Genomic DNA, 16,966 nt, shown 5'->3' with positions numbered 1-16,966 from the left:
GAAGAGGAAGGCGGTCTCTCCACTGTCCCTGCAGGGCCAGGGGTGGGGCAAGGGCCACATCAAGATCGGGCCAGGCTGCAGCTGCCACAGCTAATAAGGTGACTCACTTCCCTGATAACATGGCTGAGGAAAGTGCAGGCTATCTCTTGTCCCTTTCCTTTGGCTCAGGCACACCTCTTGAGGCGGAAGACGTTTGGCACCAGGGAAGGAATGTGTCAGGTCAAGTCAGGAAGAGCTGTCTCTGAGTCTGGGCCTTTCCTTTGCAGTTCAGAAAGACTAGAGTAGGAAAAAACCAAAATGCCCGAAATCTGTGCTTTGGCTCTCAGTGGACTCCAAGCCTTGGCTTGGAGTCAACGTGACCTTGGCAAGTTCCTTATCTTCCCTGGGCCTATTTCTTCCGCCTTGAACTCCTCGCCATAATAATTCCTACTTCCTGGGGCTGTTTGGGGGGGGGGGGGAACTTTCAAGGAGCGCTGATATAGAATGTACATTTCACTCTGCTGCCTTAAATATAAACTTTGTCAGGAAACGGGTGTATTTTGCTTCTTTGTAGTTTTTGTTTTGCATAATGATTATGTTTTCTTTTCCTAGTAAGAAAAAACAACCCACGTATTTAATCCTGTAAAAGGCTGACCGAATAAAGAGCGCATGAGAAAACCGGGACTGGGCGGGGGGAGCTTGTGTGATCACATCCAACAGGCCAGCTGTTCAGAAGCAGAAGTGAAAGTGAAATCAGGCCTCTCTCCTGTAGGGACAGGTACAAGGACTTCTTCCTTACACATCGCCACCTGCATTGGGCGTTTCTTTTTGCAGTTGTGACCCTCGGGGTTTAAATCTCCCTTCAAGGATTACACACTCAGAGTTGAGTTTTAAAACACACACGTATTTCTGTCTCTGTGCTAGGGAATAGGCATCTATAAATGGATATTGATCATTCAGGAAATAGACGAAGCTTTCAACCTAAGCAAACGTCTACACCATTAGGTGGCTTTTTCACAGCACCTACAAGATGGGAACACGCACACTTTGCAACTTCTCTTTTCTAAGTTTCCGGAGACCCCTTGGCACGTGGGGCCAAGCACACAGCCCCAAGACCATGCTGAAGGCCAACGGTTTAATCCCCTTTATTGTGTCGTTTTGCCCATTGCTGAGCTCAGAAATGGATGCAAGCACTCTTTGAGGCAGAGATGTGTAACGGGGAGCCTCTTGCAGGTATTAACGACTCTTCCAGTCTTAATATTGCTTTGTCCACGCGGCGTCTACGGGGGTTAAAAAAAAAAAAAATCCACACTCCGGAACCTGCTGTCAAGAATGGGCGAACCTGAAACCTCCAGAAAATAACAGGGGATATCTCAGTGAAGACAGATCTCACAATGCAAGTAAAAAATAAATCTGATGGCCACAGCGAGACATTAAAAATTAAAAAGAACAATGAAGAAGAGAGGGCAAGAGAGAAGCATAATTGCCATGAAAAACATTTCTTTTTAAAGTAACAAAGGAATATATAGATCTTGCAACGAATATAACACAGACAGCTATTTTGAGTCGGGGCAAGTTAATCATATTCAAAAAAGACAGGGTCTCCAGATTTCTGTGTTTTTTTTTTGTTGCTTTTTTTTTTGCAGTGAAATAGTTTAGTTCCTTCATATAGAGACATATTACACAATGTTAACAACCATGAAAAACAATACAAAATGCCCTCAATTTACCAAGTAGAAAAATATAACTAGTATATATGGCAATTGTGAATCTAATACTGTACAGAAGTAATTTATGGACTTTACAAATAAATTATAGCTTAAATGCCCTTTTAAAATTCTTCTTTTTCTCTCTCTCCCCCAGACGTACACCAGAACTTACAACGGGAAAGGTTCCGAGCCTCACTTTATTGCTAATCAGTGCCAGTCAAATGTCCGGCCGACAAGCTCGAAGAATTTCTTATTTGGCTCGTGAAAGTATTCGTGCAGTTTACTGAGGAGTCTGGGGTCCACTCGGGGGTGCGCCCGGCCTTTGGACTCGTGCAAGCAGCGGTCCCGGCCGCTGTCCCGCAGGCAGTAAAAGCCCTTGGTTTTGTTAAAGTAGAAGTTCGAGGCGTTGATCTGCGGCGACAGCTTCAGGAACCGCTCGACCTTCTGGATCTCGGGGAAGGGGTCCCTGATGAGGCGGTCGCCGTCGACGATGTGGATACGGCGCAGCGGGAAGAAGCGCAGCCAGTTGTGCAGGTGCACGTGGTAGAGGCTGCGGTTGAGGGCCTTGTAGCCCACGTTGAGCCGGCCGTCGCGCACCAGGAACTCCTCGATGGACGGGTAGGGCTTGCGCTTCTGCACGTGGTTGTAGAACACTTGGGTGTAGTCGGACAGCACGCGCTCGGACGGGTCGCGCAGGATGAGCAGCAGCCGGATGCCCGGGTTCATGCTGTGGACGCGCTCAGGCACTTTGGGCGACGTGAAGTACGCGGGGGTCTTCTCCACCGTGAGCTGCTGCGGGGACGAGAAGGGCATCTGGCCCCGGTACCAGCCCAGGCCTTGGCTGTAGTGCTCCTCCCAGTCGAAGAAGTGGACCTCGTTCTCGGCGGCCGCCACGTCGGGGTGCAGGCTGAGCATCTCCAGCAGCGCGCGCGTGCCGCCCTTGCGCACACCGATGATGATGGTCTGCGGCAGCTGCTGCGCCGAGCCGTTGGGGGGCGCGCCGTCCCGGCCGTCGCCCTGGACGGTGGCCGCTCTGCGCGACAGCTCTGGCTGGCCCGGCTCGGCCCCGGGCGCGGCGGCGGCGGCGGCGGGGCGGGAAGGCACGGGCTGCAGCTGGGCCACCAGGAGCACGGCGCCCAGGAGCAGCGCCGCTGTGCTGGACACCATGGTGGCTTCACTGGGCCGGGCGCCGCTGGGTCATGAAGCGCTGCCGCGGGGAGAGCCTCCCGATCAGTGACACATGGGTGTCGCGGGCCGCCAGTTACTAGGAAACAAAGGGGGGAGATGTTAACCCCAAACGCACACAGGCCTTCGTGGAGCTGCCAATGCCGTGCGATCCCGGGCAAGGCGGTCACCTCCCTGGGGCTCCCCCCTGTTTCTTTAGCCCGTAAGGCAGGGCCGGTGGCAAACACTTCCTGTCTAAGGGGCCGGATGGTAAAGGTTTTCGGTTTTGCGGGACACAGGCTGGATGACGGCCCCAGGTATGCCCGTTTGGCTCCAGAGGCCACAGACAATTTGCAGAGGAATGGGTGTGGTTGTGCCCCAATGAAACTTCATTCACGGATGCTGGAATCTGAATGTCGTTATCATTTCCATGCATCACTTTTGAGTTTCTCAACAACTGTTTTCTACAATCTGTATGCTCAGCTCTCTGCACAGACACGGGGACAGATTTGGCCCTGTGGTCAGAGCTTGCCCAGCCTCTGCTGTAAAGGAAAGGGCCGGAAAGGTCTTTTGGACCTCAGCAAACATCAGTGAAATACCTCCTACCTGCCAGCCCCAGGCAGTGGAGCTGGTGATATAAAAGCAGACGCTGTTCCTGACCCTTGCCACCCCCCAGGGTGAACCTCATAGGGCATCTAATAGGGCAGGTGAACCTGTATGGAAGACTGAATGATTAGATCTATTTTTTTTTAAGGTTTATTTTTGAGAAAGAGAGAGAGCAGGGCAAGGGCAGAATGAGAGAGGGAGAGAATCCCAACCAGGCTCTGTGCCGACAGCAGAAGGCCTGGTACAGAGCTCGAACTCCCAAACGCCAATATCATGACCTGAGCCGATCGCTCAACCGACTGAGCCACCCGGGTGCCCCGACTAGTCCCGATTCTTTTACGCCTCCTCTCTCTGCATCCGCATTTCCATGTGGTGGGATGTGCTCCCCGACGATTTGATTTGGGTTTGGCCAACGGCCCGTGAGCGGAAATGACAACGTGCCGGTGGCCAGCCTAGGCCTTGAGAAGCTTTGTGTGTTGGCACTTGCCCTCTTGCTACTTCGGCCATGACCACGAGAAGAATGCACCCCGGCCAGCTGCTGGGCCCCAGAGGATGATGGGAGACACGTGTAGCAGAGCCCCCACACCAGTGCACCGTGCACAGCACAGCCATCCTGGCTGGAGTGACAATGCATCACCGTGGCCGTAAGCCACTGACTTGTGGGGTGGTTGGTACCGCAGCATAAATTTGGCAGAGGCTCATTGGCATGACCTGGCTGCAGGCGTCAGTGCTGGATGTGCTCCGATTATAGTGCGCAAGGCAGCGTGTGGACACAGGTCTGCTCATTTTGCCTGAAACGACTGGGGACGGCTTCCCGGGAGAGGAAGTGTTTGAAGCGAGCCCAGAGGGACAGACAGGTAGGCCGGCTGGAAAGAGCAAAACTCCTTCCTGTGTGCAAGGCCGTTCTGCTCATCAAGTGGTTTTACAGTCTGCTCAGTTGATTGGCACCTTGACCCAACAGTTACAAGGTGGGAAGGAACGGCAGGTACCGAGAGGAGTCTTAGCCAAGGACACAAGAATTTAGTCCGCTGCAAAATTCATAGCCCCCATTCAAAACTCTGAACGCAGGGCCCTCTTTGCACAAACTGCCTGCCTTCTCTTCACCTGAGATTTATGACACTGAGGCACTGAAGTCCCACAAGTACACAGCCACTGCTGGGCGAAATGGCAAGGGGTTCCCCAAAACAAGAGGACTCATGTCCATGTTTCAGGGAGCTGATAAACAACAATCATCAAGAGGCGTTTGGCCATCTTCCAGAAAGAGGGCATTGGAAGCTCTTGTCTGAACACAGTTAAGGAAGGGTTAGTGACAGGCCTGCCTGGGGGACTATGGGGATTATAGAGCCAGTAAAAGTGTTCTCCACCGAAAGGGTCCATCATCTTCTTTATGCCAGGTTTAAAATCCACTTTAATAGTTTAACACTGTGTCCAGAATGGATAAATGAAGAATTTTTATGGTCTTCTATTTTCATAATCAAACCTATCAAATTCCCTGCCTCAGAGATCAACTCTATTAACTGCTTTGAAAAATGTATATTAAAATGTATTAACTTAAAAAAGCAATTAAAAACTGGAAACGTTTAGGGGTGCCTGGTGGCTCAGTCGGTTAAGCATCTGACTTCGGCTCAGGTCAAGATCTCATGGTCTGTGAGTTCAAGCCCCGCATCAGGCTCTGTGTAACAGCTCAGAGCCAGAAGCCTGTTTCAGATTCTGTGTCTCCCTTTCTCTCTTCCCCTCTCATGCTCTGTCTGTCTCTCTGTCTCTCTCTCTCTCAAAAATAAACAAACATTAAAAACTGGAAATGTTTAGAGAATCACAGAGCACTTGAGAGGGGACCTTCAAGATCAGTTGACCTAATTATTTAGGGTGGAAAAAAGAGAGACAAAAAAACGTTTAAGGAGAGATGACCAGGCAAGATGTTGGTGCAGAATGTTCTACTGATTGAATGATACCAAGCGAATGGAAATTTTGCTTACTCAGTAAATGCTTTAGTAGGTTTCAGTCAAATTTCATTTCCTTCTCAATGTGGGACTGACCCATATATGGATGGGTCCCGCTGTGCTTGCCTTTTACGTGCCTGGGGTATACGTGTATGCCCACGCATATGCATACTTGTATATGTTTGTACGTATATGCACGCGCTCACATGCGTGTGAGCCCGTGTGAGCCCATGTGCAGGGGGTGAGGTAGGTGAAACGCAGGAGAGAGTAACTACTCCACACTAGATCGTTCCACTCTTAGTGATGAGTGCTGCTGACCCCATCCCATACCTCTGGATTCGGACTCAGGAAGCAACCACACACCCCAATCCTTCCACACCTAAGGGACAGAATCAGGGGCCAGATCTGAAATTCAGATTTTCTAAGTATTCACGCTTTTCTTTCGCTATTATGAGGCATCCTGCTTAGTACAGTGCACATCTGAGTTTTTGTTTTTTTTTTCCTAAAGGGGGAATTACCAACAGCAGAGGAGAAGCTAAATATATGTGTGTTTGTGTGTGTGTGTGTGTGTGTGTGTGTGTGTGTGTGTGTATATATATATATATATATATATATATATATATATATATATAAATAACCTGGGCAGTTAGTAGTCTAAAAACTCCTCACTTCTACTTTAATACTTTCTAAAAATGTATTTACTTATGTCTAAAGTCTTGTACATTCCAAAAATATTTGAGGTATATAGGAAAAAAAATTAGCTAAAGTCTCATACACGTATGCTATATATATAGAGGGTGAAAAGCATGTATATGTATGAGCTATATACATATGTATAGCATGTATATGTATGGAACTTTAGCTAAGTGTGTAGATACACACACACACACATATATGACATCTAAATACATATATAATATATCACACACACACAGTGACCACTGTGAGACAACTTTCTCGTGTAGTAGTTTGGTAATTTGAACTCAGTGGCACAGCCAGAATTTCTGGGCCTTTAAGTAACACTCTTGGAAAAGAAAAGACCTTCCAGGTCAGGTGAACCTGTAAGCGAGGACATCGGAGCCACACTGATCCTGACAATGGGACTGTGCACATCAGAGCACACGAGGGCCACAGTGAGGAGGCCCAAGATGGCTTGTCTAAGGTCACAGAGAAAATCAGGCCTAGACCTCATGGTTCCAGCATTCCAGTCCTGTTCTCTTTCCACTATTGTTGCTGTCTCCCTAGCATGTGGCCTTAACAGGTAATAATGGTAAAGTCTTGGGCATCCTAAAGAGGAAAGGCCCTCAAAAATCTAGTCAACAGTGACAAAGTCCCAGGCCACCTCCTCCAGAATCAGCTGACACACAGGGTAGGAACAGGACAGCATTAGGTCAAACTCATTTGTTCCCTTCAGTAGAGGAGTCGAAAGGAATCAACCAGACTGTAGGGTCAGGAACCCTGTCTCTAGGTTGGATTTGTTCAAAGTGACTTAACCTGTCTTAGCCTCAGTTTCCCCATATGTAAAATGGTAATAACTGTACCCACCTGAAATGATTCCCTTGAGACTGAAATGAGGTGATCTGTATTAACAAGCCCCGTCCATTAGAAATATGAACGTGAGCCATGTATGCCCTCGTTCATTTATCAAACAAATATCTAAATTTATTGAACGTATGCTACCTATCTGATATTTTAGTGAAGTTACGAGATTAACTTTCCGTTTTTACCAATACCTTCTCCCCTCCGTAATGCCAAACAGCACCTTCCCCTAGTAGCTGTGCAGGATATAGATCATAGAAATAAACGTAGAACGCACAGGTTTACTACATTTCCAGAAAAATTCCATTATTTATAGGCAATCAAGCGGCGCTCATGAAGGTAACAGTCACCCCTCCTAAAGGTGACAGGGACCATTTATTTAGACATCCCTGACAGTCCCATCTTGCCCTAGGACAAAGCATCTATTATTAGAGCTTTTATTGTAAGTGCTCAAATGACCCAGGAGCCACACTAAAATTTTAAACTTTCAGGAGCCACATTCAAAAACAGAAATATTTTTATGTTCTCCAAAACGCTATCACTTCAACACATAATTCCTATATAATATTAAGGGGATACTTTCCACCTCTTTTGTATGAAGTCTTCAGAATCTAGTGTGTGTCCATTTATTTACTCCTACAGCACGTCGCAAGGCCACACGTGACTGGTAGCAGCCGAGGTGGCCGCTCAGAGGTCCACAGAGCTGAGTAGGGCTGCAATTTAAGCGAAGAAAGTGCTCTCTGAAAGTCAGATCCCGCCCCCCCCCCCAATGCCCCACTCACGAAGTAGGAGGAAGGCAAGTTGGAACATTTAGGCAGCACAGAGATGAACTGATCATCCTCCCTCCAGAAGCGAACTAACGAATATTGAGCAAATGGAACCTTCTAGAAATGTGGAGCCCTGAGCTGGCATGGGCAGGGACAAGAATGCTCCACGGCACCTGGAACCCAGGCCACCTGCCTTGCCAAAAGCAATGACGGCAGCTCCCGTTTGCAGTACCTGCTACTGAACAGACCCTGGGCTGGCATCGTCCCACACTGGGCCCCCGCGATGTTCACTGCAAATGTTCGCCAGAACTGATCTCACTGTAAGAAAGAGGATCAGAGAAGTTCGGTGGTTTGTCCAGAACGGTCGAGGCTGAATGAGGATCCAAACTCAGTGTGAGCAGGCAAAGCCAGGTATGTCGCTGTCCCTGTCACTCCCCGGCGATGCCTGGAGTGAGGGTACGAGTAGTTCCTGGCCCTGACGGAATGCTTCCCTGGTCCTGTTGAACATTCATGCCAGGTAACGACCCTTTGATGAGGGACAGGATTTCATGGAAGGATGAACAAAACAAACCCTCTCTTTCCTTTTGTGGATGGGTTAGAAGTTCCCAAAGAGAGATCCAGCCCCCTCTCTGTTCACTCCCCTTTATCAAGGACACAGTGATCAATCACGCCCTGAGCTACAGAAATTCAAAAGACGAGTCCTTCCCATCAGCAACATGAAGCTTCCTTGGGCCCCCCCGTGAAGGTGCTGACCACCTGCCAGGGACGGGAGACACAGGGAGAGCCCACGGCATTTCTCAGAGGGAGGTCTCCTGGTACCTGAAATTAAATCCAAATTCCTTTCCAGGCCTGGGGATTCCCCCAGGATGGGAGCTGCCGGTCTGTCCCTCTGGCCTCAATCTGCTCCTTCAGGCCACACTCCCACCTCGCTGACCTTTCGGTTCCTGTGAACACTCTGAGCTCCCGCCAGCTCTGGGCACTGGCATTTGCTGCTCCCTCTTTCCAGAATGCTGGGTCCCAAGGCTTTCTGGGGCTGGTTCTTTCCTGCCAATTAGCTTTTATTTCAAACACCGGCTGTCCCTGCAACACGGGCCCACCTGCTCTCTTGTAACCATATTCTCTCCCATCACCCGGTTTCGTATTCCTCATGTACTAGCCCAACCTGGACATGCTTGTTTGTGGTCTGGTCTGCCCCTCCACCCGAGAATACCAATTTCAGAGCCCCCCATCGGTGTCCTGATGCTTTCTCTCTGCTGCCATCCCCCCAGGGCCTGGCACGATTTCTGTACACGGTAGGTGCTAGAGACCTTATTTGCTAAATGAACATATCGACGGCAGTGCAAGGTTAAGCGAATGGCCCAAGGTACTGAGAAAGGCTTTTAATTCACTAGAAAGACAGACTGAACAGTTTGTCCATGAAAAAGACTGTGTCAAACGGTAGTGAGGTTTTCAACCTGAGAGAGTCAGGCAGGAGCCAGGTATTGAGAGGGGGACTCAAGATTTCTCATGGTGACTGGACGAGATCACCTGAGAATCTAGAAAATATTTTAATTAAAAAAGGGGGGGGGATGCAGCGAAATAACCCTTCGAAATATTTTAATTTTCTCCATAAATCTTCTTATTACATAATTCACATCATGACCTAGATTTCAAATGTAATTAACTACAGTATATTCCCCGACTCCCACCACTGCAACGTATGTGTGGATAAAGTGGAATAACGAGAATGTTCCACGAGAGGTAAGTTTAACGCGTCGGAAATAGTGCTGCCCATAAGCCCTCTGTCTGCCCTGTATCTTCCCAACCCCTCAACAGAAACTAGTGGTGCAGCTGGCACAGACCAGAAGCTTCTCTAGGATAACAGGGATTCTCGAAACAGTCAACCACAAGTGTTTTCAGGGATGTAGCAAAAGGGTTGGAAAGGAAGACATTTCTTACTTGGTGCCCACTGGGTGCCAGGTGGTGAGCACCAGTGTATAAATCATCTCTTCCGATACTCGCAGCAAAACTGAGCAGTGGTTATGCTAATTTTATGTGACTTCTCTGAAGCAACGAAAAGGTAACGTGCGGTAGTGGGAAAGCAAAGGCGCTGTTGCAATGGGGCAGATCCGGGCTGGTTTGCCTACAGCTCTCTGAACTCAAGTGTCCTTACCTGTCTGGGGCTCAAAATGCCATTCTGCAAAGTGGGTGCCATCTACTTCCATATGATGAAATCAAATCACCCGGGCCAAATATACAGCACGGGGGAGGCGTTCAACAAATGGGAGTGGCCTGCCTTTCTCCCTAGGACACGTATGGAAACACGCTAATCAGGTTAGAAGACCTTCTCAAGGTCACAGACGCCGGGGGTGTGGGAACTAACACTCCGTGGGCCGTCTCTAAAGCCGGTTGTGCTTCTTTTCCTTTGACTTGGGAGGTCTCCCCATGGGCAGTGGGGAGTGCATTCGGGGCAGAGGGGAGAGCTTACATGAGAGCATAAGAAGAGTAGACAGGATGGGATCTATGCTACTACCAGACAAGAACAAGCATCCAAGAGTGCTGAGTGATTTAATCTTCTGGAATGTTGGGGCACCTGGGTGGCTCAGTCGGTTAAGCGTCCGACTTCAGCTCGGGTCATGATCTCATAGTCTGTGAGTTCGAGCCCCGCGTCGGGCTCTGTGCTGACAGCTTGGAGCCTGGAGCCTGCTTCCCATTCTGTGTCTCCCTCTCTCTCTGCCCCTCCCCTGCTCATGCTCTGTCTCTGTCTCAAAAATAAATAAAAACATCAAAAATTTAAAAAAAAAAATCTTCTGGAATGTACTGAAACCTCAGTAAGACAGTTTGAACAACAGAACTGTCATTTCCGCATTCAACCAAAGTTCCGGGCAATCAACAGTGAAGGTTTTTCGTTCATCTTTAGGAGTCAACAACGTCTTCACTTTCACCTTTAAGCAACTTCTTAAGGGCACGTCGCGATGGTGTCGAATTTCCATCCTTGGCAGATCATCTTGGAAAGCAAGAAAGAGGAAGGAGATTCGGCTTGCGCCTGTCAGTCTATGAAAGGACAGTGATATCTCAAGACTTACATAAATATTTATTTTCTTGAAATTGCCTGCACATGACACTCTTCAACAAATGTTGACACTCACTTTTGTTCGGATTTACTTATGGTAATTGCTGAGAAGCCTACCTCACGTGGGGTGGAAAGGGTTCAAGTCAGAAAAGACCCAAGGTCAGTCCACATAATGTAAATAAGTTTCCGTGGGTCACATTTACTGTCTGGGGAAAGGAAGGGTCACTGGCCCCATTCTCCCCCCCGAAACACAAGAGGACTTTTCGAACACTGCCTCCTCCGGCCTTTCTACGCCTCCTAGCATCCACAGCAGCGCTGGGAGTTTCCATATTTACAAAAGGCTACCAGGATAATGCACAAAATTCTGCAGGAGTCAAGAAAGAAGCTATCTGGGCAAGCCAGGGAAGGCAACGTGGTGGGGAAGGGGTTTGGGGCCAGAAGATTTCAACGATAGTGTTGTTTCTAGGCCTCTGAGAACTCCACGGTATCATGAGGCTGACAAATGCAACCTGTCCCATAGGAAGTCTGAAGCCAACCCACACAACGTTCTTCTCCAAACGAGACGAGGTATCAGGGTGGAAGGACCTTCGTGAGGAGCGGCCGGTGTGGGGTGAGTAGAGCATCCTTCCCAGGAGCCCTGGGTGCCCCACTGCAATTGCCTAGCACAGGGCTTTCCGAAGGCAGACGTGCCCACTGGTCCCCCGGAGATCTAGTTCAAAATGCAGACTCGAATGGAAGAGGTCTGAAGAGAGGCCCAAGAGTCTGTGTTTCTAACCAGCTCCCAGGGAAACCAGCCTGCCCACCCTCAGCCCTTTAGAATGGCAAGGACTCTGTGAGCTCCAAATGCTCATGCCCATTCAGGTTCAGATCCCGATTGCGCTGGCTTTGGGTGGGTGGGGGTGGGGGCAATTTTCCTCTGGTGTTTGTTTCTTACTATTGTTGGGGCAGTTTGTTTTTCATACCGGGATTTTAACAACTGTGGCAGACGAACTAGAGAGGGATGGGTCCGGCCACAGAGGTAGAATTATCTATAGAGCAGGGTGGAGGGGCCACGCTGGAATTAACAGAGGATTCAGAGCCAAAAACCCCGGCTCACATCTCTGCTCTGTGATTCCAAACCCCCAAGACAGCCCTGAGGCCTGGGAGCCTCAGATAGAAGGCACTGGCTCCATATACTGATTGCAAGGATTAAATCAAACACCCTACGTGGATGCCGAGGATGTTCCCATATTTCCTGGCCCATGGCAAGCCCTCAAATCATGGTAGCTGTTCTGGTCCCTAAAAATAAAAATAAAAAAAAAAAAAAAAAAAAAAAAAGGCGGCTGTGTGGTATAAATGGGATCTGGAGATGATAATTAGTCAAACACATTTGTTCATGATCCAAAGTACTGCGGTGACTCAACCAGGCAGGGGCTCAAGGAAGAAAGGACAATGGCAGGTAGGAAGGCTCCAGCTCTCTGTGACTGAAGGGGTGTGCGGTGCAAATGCCCCCCTTGGTGGATCCCGAGCAGCCAGGTGAGTGCAGCGGTGAGGCCCCGGGGAGGGAAGAGGGAGGAAGAGACACTCAACATGTTTAATCTGCGTGGCTGTGCACAGAAGGCAGCAGTGACCTAAATAAATCCTTCATTAGAGGCAGAAACACACTGGCACAGGCAGTGCTCGGCAGAGCTCTGTGACAGGAGGGCGGACGGGGCCTCTCTTATTACTCGGTGCAGCTGAGTGGAAAAGGGGCCGTGCTAGCAGACAGAAGACGGGAGACAGGCCTCCTCGGCGTACCTGGGTGTGCGCAGCGTCAGGCCAGGGGGGACCCAACCTCCCGACAGGGGCCATCTGATGGGGGGGGCATGGCTGGGCCCCATAGGTGGGGACAGCCATGAATCCCTAACGTGTCCCCAGAAAAGACACACAGGGCGTCCGCAGCCAAAGGGCCATCTGCCATCATCCTGTCCCACCCTTATCCCGGCAGAAGGGGTCGGTAGGGTAGGGGGAGCATGCGGACCCCAAGGTCAAGCACGCAGGGGGCTAAACCGAATTGGAAGTCCAGGTCTCGCGACTCCTACCCCACTGGATCTCAGAGACATGGAAATCGAGGCTTGTGTCGTGCTGGGGCAGCGAACGTTAGAATAATTTGCTGCCGAAATACACACGAGCACAGCGAAGGACATCCTTCCCCTAGACGAGCAAGGCGGAGGGAGGATTTATCTCATTTCTTGAGCCAGCTTGTACGGACGGCGTCTCTGTCTCCCCTCAAAATCCCCACGTTGAAGCCTTCAGCCACGATGGGATGGCATTTGGAGGTGGGGATTCTGGGAGAGAATGAGGTTTCGATGAGGTCATAAGGAAAAGGACCCAAGATGGGGATAGTGACGGGGTAAGAAGGGAGACCGGAGCGATCTCTCTGCCAAGTGAGGACACAGCCTGCAAGCCAGGAAGAGAGCTCTCCGCAGGGGCTGAGCCTGGGGACATCCTGGTCTTGAACTTGGCAGATGCCAGAATTGTGGAAACGTTTGTTGGTGTTTTAGCGGGTCGTGTATGGTACTTAGTTACAGCTGCCCAAGCCCACCGATACATAGCCCTTACCGGTAAAAGCAAAGACAAGTGGGCTTCCTGGGACCGCTGTGTATTTCCTGGGGTAACAGGTGACATCAAGGGACAAAGCTGGCTGGGCAGTGGGGACCGCAGCCAGCACCCGTGGATGTGATCTGTCTTAAAGAGGCAGCAGCTGCCAAATCCCCGGATGCTGGAGAGGAAGGACCCGTGTGACCTGATCTTTGAGGTTTCCAAGATTCAACTGTGAATATTTCCGTGAAGGCTCCTGATTTTCATGAACGTCACAAACAGATATTAGTTGTCAAGTGTGGTGAAGGTCGGGAGGTGGGGAGGCTGATGGGCGAGGCTGCGGAGACTGATGCCTGAGGTCCAGACTCTGCCCAGAGGTGATCACTTGGGCAAGGCACCCACAGTGTTTCTAAAATTGTCCTGAGTTACTGGGGATATAGAAAGAATCTAGCCGCTGTCCTCAAAGCACCCTGCAGAGGAGAAGACAAGCATGGAAGGGAAGTGATCACCACATTCAGTGTGAGCGTAGATGCAGCCACAGTTACACGACAGCCCAGAAGCAACGCTGAGCTGGAACGAGGGCAGGGACGGCCCGGTAGGAGCCCTCGGAAAAGGCAGCCAATGTCCAGGCACCATCTGGGAGGAGACCTGGGGTCCGTTTCTGCACTGGGGCTGCTTCGGAGGTGCAGCCTGTGGGACACGGTGGTAAGGCTGCCCCAGCCGGTAGGCGTGGGGTCCGGAGAGGCGGCAGGCTCAGGGATTTAGAAAGACGGGGAGGGGGAAAAGAGCCTTGGCAATGGAAGGCAGCATCAGGTCCTGAGCCTGAATCCCAGCAGCACCATTCACACGCTCCAAGTGGGGGCGGGTTAACAGAAAATCTTGGAAACCACCGTGCACGTTTGGCCCAAGAGTCCGTCTTTCCTTTTGAACGTGCCTGTTCTTGGTTTCACACGATCGTTTAAAACCAGACATTGAAGTGAGCACTTGGCATTGACAGGCACCGTGAAACTCACCAGCGGGTCAATGAGGAAGCCGGTCCTGCCTGAGAGGAGCTGAGGGGAAGCAGGCATGTGGACCATTAAAGCGGGGGGGCCGTGGCTGGTTTGGATTTTATATCGGCCGTATTTCCTCTTGTCCTGAATTAAAGTGTTGCTCTTCACGTGATGGCACCGACTAAAGCAACAGCTTGTAGTGTTTTCCCCCACCACACACATTCCCACACGTGACCGTGATTTCCTTCTACCCCTCGCTTGAAACAACTTGAAAAACACTATTCAAGTTGACTAATCCTCTACTCTGAAGCTTTGGGTTCTACGAAACGAACCAGTATTTCATCTGCTTCTGACGGAAGCATTACGTTCTGTATCAGGAGTTTACTTAAACTGGGAGTTCCTGTCTTATTTTCTCTCTCCCGGAGTGCCCCTGAATGTAGCCAGAACACCTAGACCCTGCCCTTGACCCAACCGTCTCTGTGATCTCTTGTTATCTCTTGTTTCAGTATCTCCAGATGAAACATCCCACTACACGTTAAGTTAAATCTATCACCACCCTGATGATTCTCTCTGAACGTTGATGCCAAAATGATTTCTATTTTATACTCTTAACACAGTATTTACTTGTTAGGTCTTAAAGTATTTGAAACAAGTGGGCATCAACAAGGGGAGGACATTCAGAGATCATTGCGATGGGGGATTCTGGTGGTTCAGAGAGCGGGTTTGAGTCCTGGCTCATCCCTGACTCCCACTGGGTGACCAACAGCGAGTGATGTGGCTGTGTGTGCCTCATGTCCTCCCCTGAAATGTTGGGGTAGTGAGAGCGCCCACTCTGCAGATTGCCATGAGGACGAAAGGGCACGTTACTACATGAAGTGTAGCTTGTGTGTTCGTGTGTGTGCGCACCTGTGTGACAGCTCCAATGAGGAACTGAATTTTCAAGACTTCCTGCTACTCTCACACGCCTTCAAGGCCATTAACGCATTAATGAAGGCAACCCACACCTTGACGCCCTGCAACCTGCTAGCCCATAGGATGCTTCCGCGACAGGAGTTTCGACAGGCATCGAAACAACAAAACTGACGGACCCCACGCTGCCTTTCGACTTTGACAACCACCTTCACTTCCCCCACCAACTGGTCTGAACATGCAGACCGGGCTTTGGACTCCAGACTGGCACCCAACTTAAACCAGCAGGCTCATTAGCATCCAATGTACCCCGGAGAAGGAATAGGTTTGACAAGGAACAATAGTTCAAATTAAATGAGGCTTGAAGATCGTGCTGAGATTTCTGGTTTGGCTTTCCATCATTTGTCTTCAAATGCTGAGAGTCATAAAGACTAAGACACTGAATAATGTTGAGTCACTAAACCGGATTCCAAGAGGATTGCCTCTCACCATTACTATCTTCCTTCTTCCCTCAGACACAACCCAGGAGCCTAGGCCGTCCACTCAGGACACAGGTGCCAGGCCTCCTGCGTGCTGGTCCTCTCGCCAGCATTGCCCAGGGACACGGGAAGATGTGTCCTCTCGGCCCCAAGGGGGCCCACTGTGTAGGGGGCAAGACAGGGAGACAAGCACTTCCAGCCCGATGAGATGTAGGAGGCTATGGGAGGGACACTATTTTAGCAACTTAAAAACCATCCAAGAAGAGGGTAGTTTGGGACATGCTTCAATGGAAAACACCCCTGAGAAATATTCCGAGGTCTGGTGAGGACAAAAACCAAGTTCAATGCTTTTTTTTTTTTTTTTCTTTTGTTGAGAGGGGGAGAGAGTGCAAACGGGAGGGGCAGAGGGAGAGGGAGAGAGAATCTCAAGCAGGTTTCATGCTGAGTACGGAGTGTGAGACAGCTCTTGATCGCTTGATCTCACCACCCTGGGACCAAGACCCGAGCCAGACTCAAGAGTCAGATGCTTAACCGACTGAGCCACCCAGACACCCTCAAGTTCAATGCTCTTAACTGAAGTTCAGTGTAAAGCAATAACAAGAAAATAGAGAAATGAATGCAGGGGTGAGGGAAGATCAAAGCAAGGGAGTTCAGATCTAACAGGATTTAGACCCTGCCTTAGGTATTTGCCCGTGGAAAAGTCACTTTCCTCTCTGGGCCTCAGTTTCCCCACCCAAAGACAGAAATCTTTTCTTATCATCTTGAGTGGCTACAAGAATTAAATGAGAGGGGCGCCTGGATGACTCAGGCGGTTAAGGGTCCGACTCTGGATCAGGTCATGATCTCGTGGTTCGTGGGTTCCAGCCCCGCGTCGGGCTCTGTGCTGACAGCCCGGAGCCTGGAGCCTACTTCCGATTCTGTGTCTCCTTCTCTCTCTGCCCCTCCCCTGCTTGCACTCTGTCTCTCTCACTCTCTCGAAAACCAATAAACATTAACAACAAAAAAAATTTTTTTTTGAAGAATTAAATGAGGTATTGCAGGGGACAACAACAACAACAACAGCAACCCTGGCCCACCTGTACAGGACAGGTGGATCCTTCCTACACAGTAATATTTGCTCAGTCAACGGTGCTTGATGACATCGGCCTGAGGGGAAGCGCGAAGGAACAATAATCACAACAATTTAGGTTTTATAACAACGGGTCTGCTTACATAACTGTCACTAGTAATGAGAGAACCACACCCTTCCCAAAGTTGGCAATAAGAAAAAA

General features: G+C 49.8%; 1 protein-coding gene across 3 annotated transcripts in view; it reads right to left on the bottom strand.

Annotated features, from left to right (window-relative positions):
- Positions 1-1,100: 1,100 nt before the first annotated feature.
- The window catches only part of HS3ST1 (heparan sulfate-glucosamine 3-sulfotransferase 1), a 29,571-nt gene continuing 13,705 nt past the window's right edge, over positions 1,101-16,966 (bottom strand). For all 3 annotated transcript variants that reach the window (XM_027036963.2, XM_027036856.2, XM_027036911.2), the window contains exon 2: positions 1,101-2,952. In XM_027036963.2, coding sequence (XP_026892764.1) covers positions 1,896-2,855 — 960 coding nt within the window. In that variant the 5' untranslated portion in view covers positions 2,856-2,952 and the 3' untranslated portion in view covers positions 1,101-1,895. The remainder of the gene's footprint in view (positions 2,953-16,966) is intronic.

This window comes from Acinonyx jubatus, chromosome B1 (genome assembly GCF_027475565.1).
Source record: "Acinonyx jubatus isolate Ajub_Pintada_27869175 chromosome B1, VMU_Ajub_asm_v1.0, whole genome shotgun sequence".
In the NCBI taxonomy this organism is placed as follows: domain Eukaryota; kingdom Metazoa; phylum Chordata; class Mammalia; order Carnivora; family Felidae; genus Acinonyx; species Acinonyx jubatus.
The sequence above is the reverse complement of the archived record's forward strand: the minus strand, read 5'-3'. Positions and strand labels throughout refer to the sequence as shown.